Below are 12330 nucleotides of genomic sequence, written 5' to 3'. Positions count from 1 at the left end.
ACCATTTAGAATGTTCTTCTTTCAGCTTTGACTGTTCCTAGAACTAATACTAAAGTGCTGTATATCAATGATGATTTATCCTTCTTCAAGAATTAACTGTTCTTTGCAATTCAGCTTTGAAACTCATTACTAATGCATGCTAATTGTAGTTCACTATTGTTTCCAATTTCGGCCAAACGGCATTCGGTCAAATGACCCGGAACCTAATATCCAGAGGTTCCAGAGGTGCTCTTGTGTCCACTCACAAAAAAATCTTCATTCCCCGGTATTATATCTTTCATATAAAGCTTAAAGAACAAAAATCGGTTTAAAAATGGATTTTTCAGCGCATTTCAAATCATGGGTCATTTTTTTAATGCATTAGAAAGCTTAAAAACCTGTTCTTATAAGAGCAGGTTCTTCAAGGTAGCTTTCTGGGGTCAAAATTACACAACACTTTATCATCTGATTTACCTGAGTTAGCTCAGGGATTCCAAAAAGCCACCCTAGGATGAAATCTGTAGTAGATTTCCAAGAAGCTAATTTGAGCCAAAAATATTAGTAGATTCAAAAGAAGATACATTTGAGCTAAAAATATTCAGGTTTAGAGGTGGCGCAAGCAACTTGAAGGTGAATTTTCAAGTTTTAAAACATGAACTTTGAAGAATTCTCCCTAAATTTGTATTTTCCCACCTTTTAGCCTCATTCTCTTCAAAATGAAATTTATGAAAAAGTTTATGGAACATCAAAATGGTCTAAAACTAAAACTAATCTTAGTTCTACTCTCAACCAAGATTAATTTTGGTTTTTGACTATTTTCATGTTCCATAAAATTTTTCATTAATTTAATTCTGAAGAGAATGATGCTAAAAGGTGGGAAAATAACAAATTTACGAATAATTCAATTTTTCTCTACTACTAAAAAAATCATCTATGTTTTCCAATAACTTCATCAATAATCAATCGATTCCAAATATGTTTACATGCTTTTGTAGCTAAACGGTGTGCACAAGACATTCAAATCAAATCAAAATATTGTATTGACTAAGTTATTTGACAAAAACTGCCCTGCCATAATGGAAATGTCACTATATAATCACATATGTTTTCACTAATGAGAAATTGGTTTCATACAACATTCATTCCACAAAAAAAATTTTTTTGGCCTTTTGTCGCGAAATTTTGATTTCTGTCCCATAGTGTGAACGGCAACCAACCAACCATCTATAGTGAGTCAACATGTTACACCGACTATCCTAAAGAGACACACTTTCCGATCATTTTTTCCCATCAACAATGCAATTTCCCATGTAGTGTCGTTGTCTATCGACCGTTCAGCGCCCGCACAATGAACGGTTTCCCGATATTATTCAAGTAGCGACCAAGTGCTATTAAAAAGCACTCGCTGCAATTGGCGTCTAATGGCACTCATGAAAGCGTTACCTCTCGTCGTCTCACCAGCTGGCCAGCTGTTGGGACGAACTGCGAGCTGCGAGCAACAGAAGCTTACGCGATTATCCCAACTTCCCCAACTTGAAGGAGCCATCTTATGTGCGAAAAAACACTTCCGTCTCATGCTTGGTATTGAAAACGGGCCCGGAATAAGACGTGGTTATCGATGCGGATATAGATAGTGTTTTACATGACCATAAACAAGATCTAAGTGAAAATGTATAAAGTTCGACGACAAAAAGGAAGCGGGATCTAATTGTTTTTATCTTCATCCATGTAATCGAATGAAGGAAATATATTATGAACAGATGAAAAGATCATATTCAAACTTTTCAAATCAGTTTATTGTGTACAAATAATTTACCATAGATGAAGTTAAGTATCAAGGACTCATGCTAGGTAAAAATTTAGCTTTCAAAAATCACAGTGAGGGCATTTAAGCAAAATTTAATTGTTACGCAATTAGCAAACGCGCCTCCTTTACAAATGGTCATCCACGAGCCCCCTCAACATCCCGCCGTCACTGCTACAGTATGGTAAGGAATAAAGCAAAACAGAACAGAAAAATGCATCCAAAATGCAGTATGAATCGTAACAAACAGAACGTTGTGAGTCTGCAGAATAAACTATTCGATTAATTTAATTGCCAGGAAAGTTTCAGTTTTAAAGAACGAAGCTCAGTGTTAAAGTCGAAGTAGTTGTAATACTTGAGGAGCAACATAATCGTCGTGAAGAGTACCGTACGAGACCGTTTTCCAGAAATAGAGAGATCAGACGTGGGTAGTAAATGTGCGTAAAAGTAACTTAAAATGAATGAACTAAAAACTAAAGTAGGCAAATCCATTTTTACTCTCAACAGGGAAAATTTAAGAATTTTCAAATACAAGCCACCAAATGGATTAAAGCAAGTTGTTTTAAGTTTGCGGAAAGTCACCACTTCTTGTTGTCGGTTACGGGAACAGTAACCTTCTATCTATATAAATAAAAATGGAATGGTGTTTGTATGTCACGAAATGGCTTGAGAACGGGTGATTGGACTTACATGATTCTTTCACTATTGAATTCGTCCAGAGCTCCGACGTGTTTGTGCGAAAAAAAAGTTTAGGAAAGTCTTCGGGATAGTGGGGAAAACAGGAGAATACTAATCTGTCATTTTCTACACGGGACTTGCATGGCGTTTTTCAACAGCCTACTTGATGGCAAGACGAAGTTTGCCGGGACCACTAGTAAATATATAAATGTCTGTATTTACTCTTTCTAAGTAAATCGAAACTTTGTCTTAAGAACAAGCTTTTGATCTTTACATAAAGTTTCAGGCTGGCCAATGTGTATGCTGTACCAATGTGAACCATCTGTTGTTATACCAGAAAGAATACTCTGCAGAGGATTTAATAAAAAATTTAAAAATATTCTGAAGCTCCCTCACTGGTATAGTACTAATGAGTAACCCTCATAAGCAGATGAAATCAACTTATCTGTAAAAATTCTGAACTACTACGGCTAATTAAATGTAATAAAATGTGATGAAATGTTGTTAACAAAATGTCAACAAAGGTTAATATTAGTTTTACCAAATTAGGATGATATTGTTGTCTAACACAGTGCATCTAGATATAACAAATGAATGTAATGTTTGAAATGATTCTAGTAAAAGCATTAGTTAAAAAATTGAGCTAACAGAAGAGAAACAAAACATTTAGGAAACAAAAAAAAGCTTACATCTTTTGATATCATATTCAACACTTTGCATTTCATATTGCCCCACCCCCGAGTTACGATATATCGAGACTGACCTTTACAAAATCGTATGTCTTAATCAAATTTGATCTTAGTTATTTACACACATTCCAAAACAATAATTCAAGCTTCGTTGTAGTTAAAATATGATTGATTCTCTTCATCTTCATCAAATATTAATGATGAAACTATCTACATTTGTAGCTAATAGTGTGGCTTGTAAATGTCACTCCCTCGGACTAAGAACAACACGTCTAATCCTTGTTGGCACACGAGCCAGTTCCACACTCACTACAAACACGTCAGTACAATATAAACACTCATCATTGTACTGACGTGTTCGAATTGCCTACATGGACGGGTTATAATGTGGAGAAAGTGGGATTTCAGCCAACCGCAAATCAATATGTATGATTCACAACATGGAAGCTCTAACATTCTAAGCCGTGGGGTACTCCAGCCCGTGTTAAGGGTCTAAGGGAGGTTGAAAAAGGTTACGACCTTCACCCTTTCGTTGATGGGAAAGCATCCCAATACACTGTGAATCTAATTATCCAGAACTCCTACAGAAACATGCCAACTACTTCTTCGGTACTAGTGTTTCAGTCTATGAAAATCAAAACAGAAAATCGTACCTTGTCCGACGCTTCGACACTTTGTAGGTATAATCATATAAATTTTATATTGATTTCTTCAAGATTTATGAAGCAACTTGTACGGCATGTCTTAAGAAGTTACACCACTGATTTCTGGAGGTATTTCTACAAAAATCGATCCAGATATTAGTCCAGCTTTCATAATTTAAAGTCTGAAATAATTTCTTAAAGAATAGAAAGAAAAGTAACCGAAGTATAGAAGAAATTTTTGCATAGAGCATTGGAAATTAACTTTGTTTCTGTTCGAATCCCTAAAACAAATCTGGAGTGTTCTTAGGTGGAATCTTTTGAGAAACCTTTTCTGAATTTCCTATATCCTTGGAACCTATTATAAATTCTTTTTTTGAACTCCTGAAATCATACTAATACAGTTACTTGAAAAAAAGGAATATTTTCAACCTGAAATTTTTGAATAATTGACGGAAATATTTTTGAATCCATAAACGTTGATGGTCTAATGGCTACCGCTACTGCTTCATAAGCAGAAGGTAATGGGTTCAACGCTAGGCCCGTACCTTTACTCGTACTCCGTAGTTATATATTTCACTTGCTTCTATCTTTCACTCTCAATCTATCACATGAACGAACAGTGTATGTTCATAGCAATCGCTAGAACCATAGACGGGTAAGAAACCGTTTCCATACGCTTACGTTCTTGCATCATTATAGTACGCCTTTCATAACGCCTACATATGTATCGGCACTCGGCTTTAGAACATTTGGTCAAGTGACCTTTGGTCGATTAATATTTGGTCGAAAGTACATTTGGTCGAATAGACGTTAAAACATCGAATAGGCTTTAAAACATCTTATTCGACCAAATGTGCTTTCGACGAAACGTCATTCGACCAACCGTCATTCGACTGAATGTCATTCGACCAAATATCATAGATTCAGGCAGTCTGCTAACCAAAACAAGCCACTCTGCCATATAACTACCCTTACCCCTATACCTTCCCGGTATATACGGTCTACTGTGGGCCAGTCTTAAAGGCTTTAGGACATTTGATCGAAAGAAAATTCGTCGAATGATTTTTTTCTTCAACTTTATTTGGTCGGCCACTCTGTCCACTTGGGCACCACTGGTCCTATAACATTTGTATTGTATTCTAGCCTAGATCTATTTATAGTGCATGGTTCCTGATTCGTCATCTCACACAAAGATGTGAAGTGCGATCTGCGCTTACCACTATCGTGTGGGTCGTTGTTTATATCCATATTCATAGTCCATTGTTCATTGCGTTGGTCCGGTTTGCCGATTGTGCTGTGTTGAGGCTGCTGCCTGCGAAGAGGGTCTGTTTGCCGCAGTTGCTCTCTGATGAAGTCAGAGGATGGACGTCTCTGCATCGTCCTCCGTGACGCATCTTCGAGGGAAGGGGCTGTTTTTTGTTTTGTTTGGGGGGGCTGGGAATCAAACCCATGACCATCCGCTTAAAGAGAACGTGTATCCAACTACGCCACGTTGACCCCCAATTCGTCGAATGATGTTTGGTCGAAAGTAGATTTGGTCAAAGGGACATTTGGTCAAATGGACATTTGGTCGAATGACTATAGAAAATTTAATCTAAAAAGTAATTTGTAATGGTTGATTCTAAAATCGTTTGGTTTAACAGATATAACACCGAGGTAAAATTTCTAACGGTGAATGGATCTTAAGTTTATTTTGGGTGAGCAGTTGTTAATTACGAATCTATCTACATGATGATCATTACCTACGCATTGTGATTAGTATATGTACTAGTGTATATAAAGGATAAATTATTCTTGTGCAAATTTCTGTTCTTCAGTCGTTTCTAGATTGAAAGATGGGACGTTTTATTTCACTCAATTTGAAGCAGTTCAAAGGTAGCTATGTCAAATAATATAGAAATAATTTTCACGTTCTTCGTAATATTTGGGTATTTTGAGTGTTCTGTGAAATAGTATTCTATTTTATGCTCAACTTTGGAAACATAATGATTATTCTTGCAAAATATCATCATTCTTTGGAAAAGTAACTCTTAAATATGTTTGCTGCTCAGTTGTTTAAATATCAAGCACTGTTGATTTTTTATTCTTTCAAAATGATCTGTTAATCATTATCCAATTAGTACTTCAACTTGATTGCTCGGGACCTTTATTAAGTATCAAGTTTACAACGTTCAACCGTGGGTAAGAATTTGGAATGCAAGGACCATACCTGATACGGTTGGGCATAGGTCACCTCGGACTATCTGCATAAAATGAACTTTTATACGTTAAATATATGGGCCAATTTTGAAGGCCATGGCTTTAAGGAAACGCTTCTGACGAAATAAATCCACCTCTAGCATACGTTTTCCTACTCATCATACAAAAACATGTGTTTAACGTGTGTATCGCGTGCAGTGTGACGAACCGACGTTGGTGACAAAAGTTGACTTGCTTCATCTGACTCACAGAATAAGATTGAATAAGAAAAATGTATCAAGTAACGTCAACAACGTAAGAGGTCCGTTGATTTTGTGGGGAAGGAATCCCAAAATATCGCTCGTCGCATAGTGAAGGATTGAAGTGTGTTCAAGAAATACCGGTACACTAATGCAGATTTCTTGCACTCTTATCATGTTGTTCTAGCATATGCTACCTCATGTAATAGCACGTACCATATATGCTTTTCCCTTTTTCAATAGCCCAATCACTGTTTATAAACGTCAAAATGCATCTCAGTAAAATTATCAAAAAAATACTTTCGACTAAACGTCATACGACCAAATGTCATTAGACTAAATGCCATTCGACCAAATATCATAGATTCGTTTTAAATGCAATACCAATTTCTCCCCATTCCACTCATTGGTATGCATTCTGAAGTGGCAGGCCACATTGTTGCCTAAAAAATAGAAAATCATCTGCGTTTCAGTCGGATTTTTTGGGATCTAAAACATTATTCTTTTCGAACGTTTCGATCCGAATTGGATCTTCTTCAGGGATTCAAAACTATTGTAGTTTTACCGTCAAGTTTTTGTTTTTTTCCATACTTTAAATTAAAGGTTTTTTTTTCGGATAAAAACGGATGAACCAAGAAATGACGGTTGGTAGTTTACAAAAACAAAAATTTGGCGATAAAACTACAGTAGTTTCAAATTCCTGAAGTAGATCCAATACGGATCGAAACGAGAATATAGTTTTTGATCCCAAAAATCCGACTGAAACGCCAACAACTTCTCGAAATGAAAATACTTTGTTGCGTGCTAAATAAATTCATAATGCTTGATAGCGAAAACATGTTGAATAACATATAATAAAATATTAAGGTGTGCAGCCACAAGAGTCGTATCATTCAAAGAACCATTTTACGAATTCAATTTTATTATGTATTCAATTTTCCTGATAAAATAAACAATGTTGCAATCTTATATCAATAGTTAAGCAGAAATAAAACAACCAAGCCAGCTTATTAGTTTCAAACAAAAAACAACCTTTTATTGGGTTGAAAATCAACAAAAAATATAGTTGTTTTAAACTGGGCTGATTTTTCTCTGTGTAATGAACATGGTTTGAAAGCTTTCGTTTAACATATTGACAGTAATCAAAGATTTTTTGATTTATTTTTAAATAATATTTTTCCGTAGGGTGGCGAATACTGATACACTTTCCCTATAGCTCAAAAGACAATGCCCTTCATACAACGCAGCAGAAGAGGTTAATGTGGATCAGTTATTGATTAAAGAGAAAGTAAATAAAGAGAGTCTTTTAATGATAGATGGGTCCATTTGAAAAGTTACGCGAGGATTCCTCGCAAAATCCAGAAATTCTTCCAAAAATGATTGAAGTGAATCCTGAAATTTTTTTTGGAAGAATTCTAAAGTAATTGCTATGGAAATAGGCTTCCATGAAGGATTCCTTCTAGAGGAATCTGTGGTTAAAAGCCCTGGAAGTTGCCTTAGAAGATTCCTTGAAAAATTCTTGGTGGAATCGTTGATAAATTTCCCGAAGAGTTTCTGAGAAATGTTCTTGTAGTGATTTCTGACGGGAAGCGATTTCTTATGTTAAGAATAAATTTCTGGGAAAGAATTCTTGAAGAAAAACATGGAAGAATTCAAAAAGTACATTCCAATGAAGTATTTTCTCAGATGGGAAATAATCTGTCATTCGATATTTTTCCCTCTTTCTTCACAAAAAGCTCTGAATCAATCTTTCAGTTAAACCAGGAATTATTTCAATATAAAAAAAACAGATCGTCATCGAGAACATGTTTATATCCTAAAAGTTTAAAACGGATTTCCGAAAATATTTATGTTGTCCTTATCACTATTAGCTATTGAATAAAATATCCTGTATAAAAGATCAAATGTTCAACACCAGCACATACACCAAATGGTAAACTTTTTTTTTAAATATTTCGCATATATATGAAATGCCGAAGGACCATCGTTTAGATTCAATAACATTGGAAATGTCGTTTACGAAACTATTCCATTTTCAATTAAATTGTGCAATTTTCTTTAGCATTTCAATGCACTAAATAGGCCACATTTTTTTTTTTTGCTTCCATTTTCACCAACAGTTGACAGCCGACATCTGAAGGAATCCATAGAAAGGGCGGAGTTCTCGCTCAATCTCGAACTATGGTTCGGCGAGCAAACGACGGGAAATGTGCTGAGCCTGGCATCGACCCGGACCCTGCAGCTCAATTTTCATCCAGGCCGGGGCTTGCATTACCATTTGCCGGTGCTGTTCGATTACTTTCATTTAGCAGCGGTCAGCGTGGGAATCCATGCCAGCCTGGTAGCACTTCATCAACCCTACATCAAGTAAGTGGACGTAGAAAAATGGACCGGATCAGAAGAGCGGTGATGTTTTACAATCAGATTCGGTTTGCTAGTTTGTTGTCGAGTTTTTTTTTTTTTTGTATTGAGTCTTACAGGAAATTAGTTTTTCGCTCCCATTTTTTTGTTTATCGTTTATTGTCCTGTTTTTCAGATTCGTTATCAGTGGAAAGTGTGTTGCATTGATAAGCGCGCAAAGTTATGAACTTTTTTTGTTATGTTTATGATTTTGTTTGAGTTCTTTCAACACTTTATATACACATTATTTGTGATGTCCATTTCGTTAAAAAAAGATTTCTTACATACATCATTTTTATGAAACTAAACAATTTACCTTTCGCAGCGACTACTATTCTACTGTTTACGACATTTTTTATTTAAGGGCAATTTACATCGTTGCGCCAATTCGCGTGATTATGATCAAATGATATAAAAAGAATTCCATGTCAAATCGGTTAGTCACAGAACTCAACCATCTTCGATTTGCAGTAAATTTTGCCCTTGTTTTCGGTATGATAGAATAAGTGTTATCCATAGATAAATCGGGCATTTTGACTCAAGAATAAATTTAGAAAACGGCCTATAAGTTTTTGCATGTAACTTAAAAAATTGTAGCTCCGGAACTGTTGATTTTAGAATAAAAAATGTTGGATGGAATGGAGAAAATGTAGTAAACCATTTGGGCTACAAGAAAAAAATATACACCGAAAAAATATTCTATTTTTATCATGGAAAATTCAAAAATATAATTTAAATTTAAAATAATACAAAACACCCATTTTAAATAATTTTCAAATGTTCATCATAAAATCTATATCTAAATCTAATTTAAAAACAGATGTTTGTCACAAAGTTTCATGATGGAGACATTTTTAATATTTTTTTTTATAATAATTCTATGATGAAGATTAAAAATATACAATAGGGCAAGCGCTCCCTTAGTGGAGGTAGCTCCAATAGTGGAGGTAGTGTGTTTTGGCATGTTTCGCACTAATAAATGATTATGTGATATTTTTGTATTATGTACGATGCGAAAATGATACAAGTAATCGAATAATATTCATGAAATTTAACCGTAAAACTATTTAAAACAATTATTTTGCTTAACATTTTTGCTCCTTTGCACCTATAGTGGTGCATCAGTACCCATAGTGGAGGGTCCCATAAGAAATCAATGGTTTGCGCCACTAAAGGAACCATCCTTAAAATATACCTCCACTAAAGGAACAGTGTTCCTATTATTGGTGCAAGGCTTTTTGCAGGGAAATTTCAAATGAATCGTGATTTTTATACATTTGAATGATAGAAGGATTTGAGATCTATCGAATGATACGTTAAAATCATATATTTCATGATCTTAACACCGTGTTTTAGCAGTTTTCCCTTAGGTGCACCACTAATGGTACACTTGCCCTACCCTACTCGATTTTTATTTTTGTTACGTTATATCGAGGTTACGTTACATCGATGCAAAATATTGTTTTCATATTTTCGTTCAACATGTATTGTTTGATAAGAAAATGGGTCTTGAATTGATATTCTCTGTGCAACTTTGAATGTTCTAGTCAATCACGGACTAACAACTACGAATTGTACGGTCATCTATGCTTATGCTTAAAATGGGTCTTGAATTGATATTATTGACCTAACATGTATTTTCAGTCTCTCCTACATAATTTTCCGATATTTTTCCATGTTTATTTTTTCATACTTTCCTTTTCACTTAAAAAAATGTATTCAGGAAAAATCTTGAAGGTATCCTTGAATACTCGGAGAAACCCTAAAAGCAATTTATAAATGAAATCTTTTAGAAACCTTTGAAAAAGTTAATGTTGAGCAGTCCAGGAACATTTTCAGCAGGCAATTATTGAACTTGAAGAATTGTGTTATAAGGAGCACGTGGTGAAACTCTTAAAGTAAATCCTTTAGTAATTTCTTGACAGAATTTTAGAATAAATGTCCCAAGAACTCTTTAAAAATGTTTTTTTTTTTCCAAAATACATGAAGAAATCACTAGAAAACTTCATTAAAAACAAGAAGTATCCTAGAAGGACGTTCAATGAAAAAGTTTCTGAACGAATACGTGTTGATATTATTGGTAGTATGCTAAGAAAATTCTCTGGGGGATCTGGGGAACTTGCTCTGTTTTTGGACGAATCCCTGAATATATTTTTGTAATAAAATAATCCATAGAAAAATCTCTAGACGATAACTTCAAGAATTGCTTGAAGAACCCAATGAAAAACAAGAATCATTGAAATTCCTGATGGAATCAATGAAGAATTTCGTTCCACATAGAATTCTTGAAGAAACATAAGTAGTACATAGAATGGTTTTTGCATAAATATTTGGAGAGGGTTCTGCAGAAATTCATAATGAAATTTCTGAAGAAATTCCGAGAAAATTATTTTTTATGTTTTTGAATGTATACCTATACGATTTTTTGAAATAATTTGTAAAGCATTCCAAAAATTATAATTGGATTGCTCTTTGAAAGGGCTGCTGGAATAATTTTTAAATCTCTAAACTCCGGAATAAAATGAGGTATCGTAAGCGGAATGGTTTGAAGAATTCATAGTTCAATCCACATTATAATCCAGAAGAAATTACTTGGTGAAACTTTTGTTCAAAGGCACAGTAGCATTCAACACCATTCGAGAATTTCAAAATCGTTGAATTTAAGGTTTCTAGAATCCGGAATTCCTTGGACATGTTCTGGAGAAATTGCTGGACGAATATTTGAACCATTTCTTGTTTTTTTTTTTTTTTTGTATGGTATTCAGTTGGAGCTGCCTGACAGCTTAACTTGTCAAGGCTGAACCCTCGGTCTGGCTTTTGCCAAGTTTCCCCTCTACCAGGACCAATACTCAGACGGACTAGGCAATGGCGCCCACATGAACACTATTTTTTTAATAGTATTGTGACGTGGTAGTTTTTGAAAAGTGCCCATATTCCCTTGCTTCTGAGAAAAGGAAGCATTTTGAAAATCAACAACTCCATCAGAATTTGTTTGAAATAGTTGTGTAGTAGTGGTGTCATTACTAATACTGTCTAGTCGAAATGGTTTTGAATAATTTGTCATTCAGTGCTATTCTGATTACTTCTGTCTTTTACGTAAGATTAGAGTCTTAAATGTCAATTGTCGTCAAGTTTTAACAACATTAGGCTGTTTAGTAGTAGTTCTAGTTAATTTTATTTTTTGTTGTTAAAAGTGTTTATTGGTCATTGCGTTCATATATCCTTAAAGAAAAAAGTCGCTTTCCTTGTCTGTTCAACAATTTTTCGAAACTAGCAAGTGTACCCTAATGATCGATCTCAGCGTCGTACTTTCCATAGTCATTTTATAGTGAATATTTAAGAGTAAACTTACCTTAGGCTTCTATTACAGTCTCCTACATGCTTCACTTTTCGGTGGCAAACGCAATGCTTCACAACGCCTACTTTCTACTTGTAAATTTTGCGAAAATGAAGCTGGAATTAGATTATTTATACCGCTGTTACAAAAGAGGTAAAGCCTGTCCACGTTAAATTTCGGACACCCAAATAATGGCAGCAAAAAAAAGTTACTCATAATTCAACAAAAACAATTGTTTATTTCAGAATAAAAGAGTTATATCTACAAAATAAACAGTTGACAAGGATGTTAATCCTTCTTTCTGTAAAATTCTCGAACTTTCTGTGGTACACCCGCCATCAGTGTCCGAAATTTATCGTGG

At 34.7% G+C, this 12330-nt stretch overlaps 1 protein-coding gene across 1 annotated transcript in view; it reads left to right on the top strand.

Moving 5' to 3' along the window:
• Positions 1 to 12330, top strand: part of LOC5575064 — a 172638-nt gene that overhangs the window by 103201 nt on the left and 57107 nt on the right. Inside the window, exon 4 of the mRNA XM_021843159.1 lies at positions 8353 to 8599. Within this exon, the coding sequence (XP_021698851.1) occupies positions 8353 to 8599 (247 nt within the window). The remainder of the gene's footprint in view (positions 1 to 8352; positions 8600 to 12330) is intronic.

The sequence above is a fragment of the Aedes aegypti genome, chromosome 2 (assembly GCF_002204515.2).
Source record: "Aedes aegypti strain LVP_AGWG chromosome 2, AaegL5.0 Primary Assembly, whole genome shotgun sequence".
Classification (NCBI taxonomy): domain Eukaryota; kingdom Metazoa; phylum Arthropoda; class Insecta; order Diptera; family Culicidae; genus Aedes; species Aedes aegypti.
This window is presented reverse-complemented; position numbering and strand designations above follow the sequence as displayed.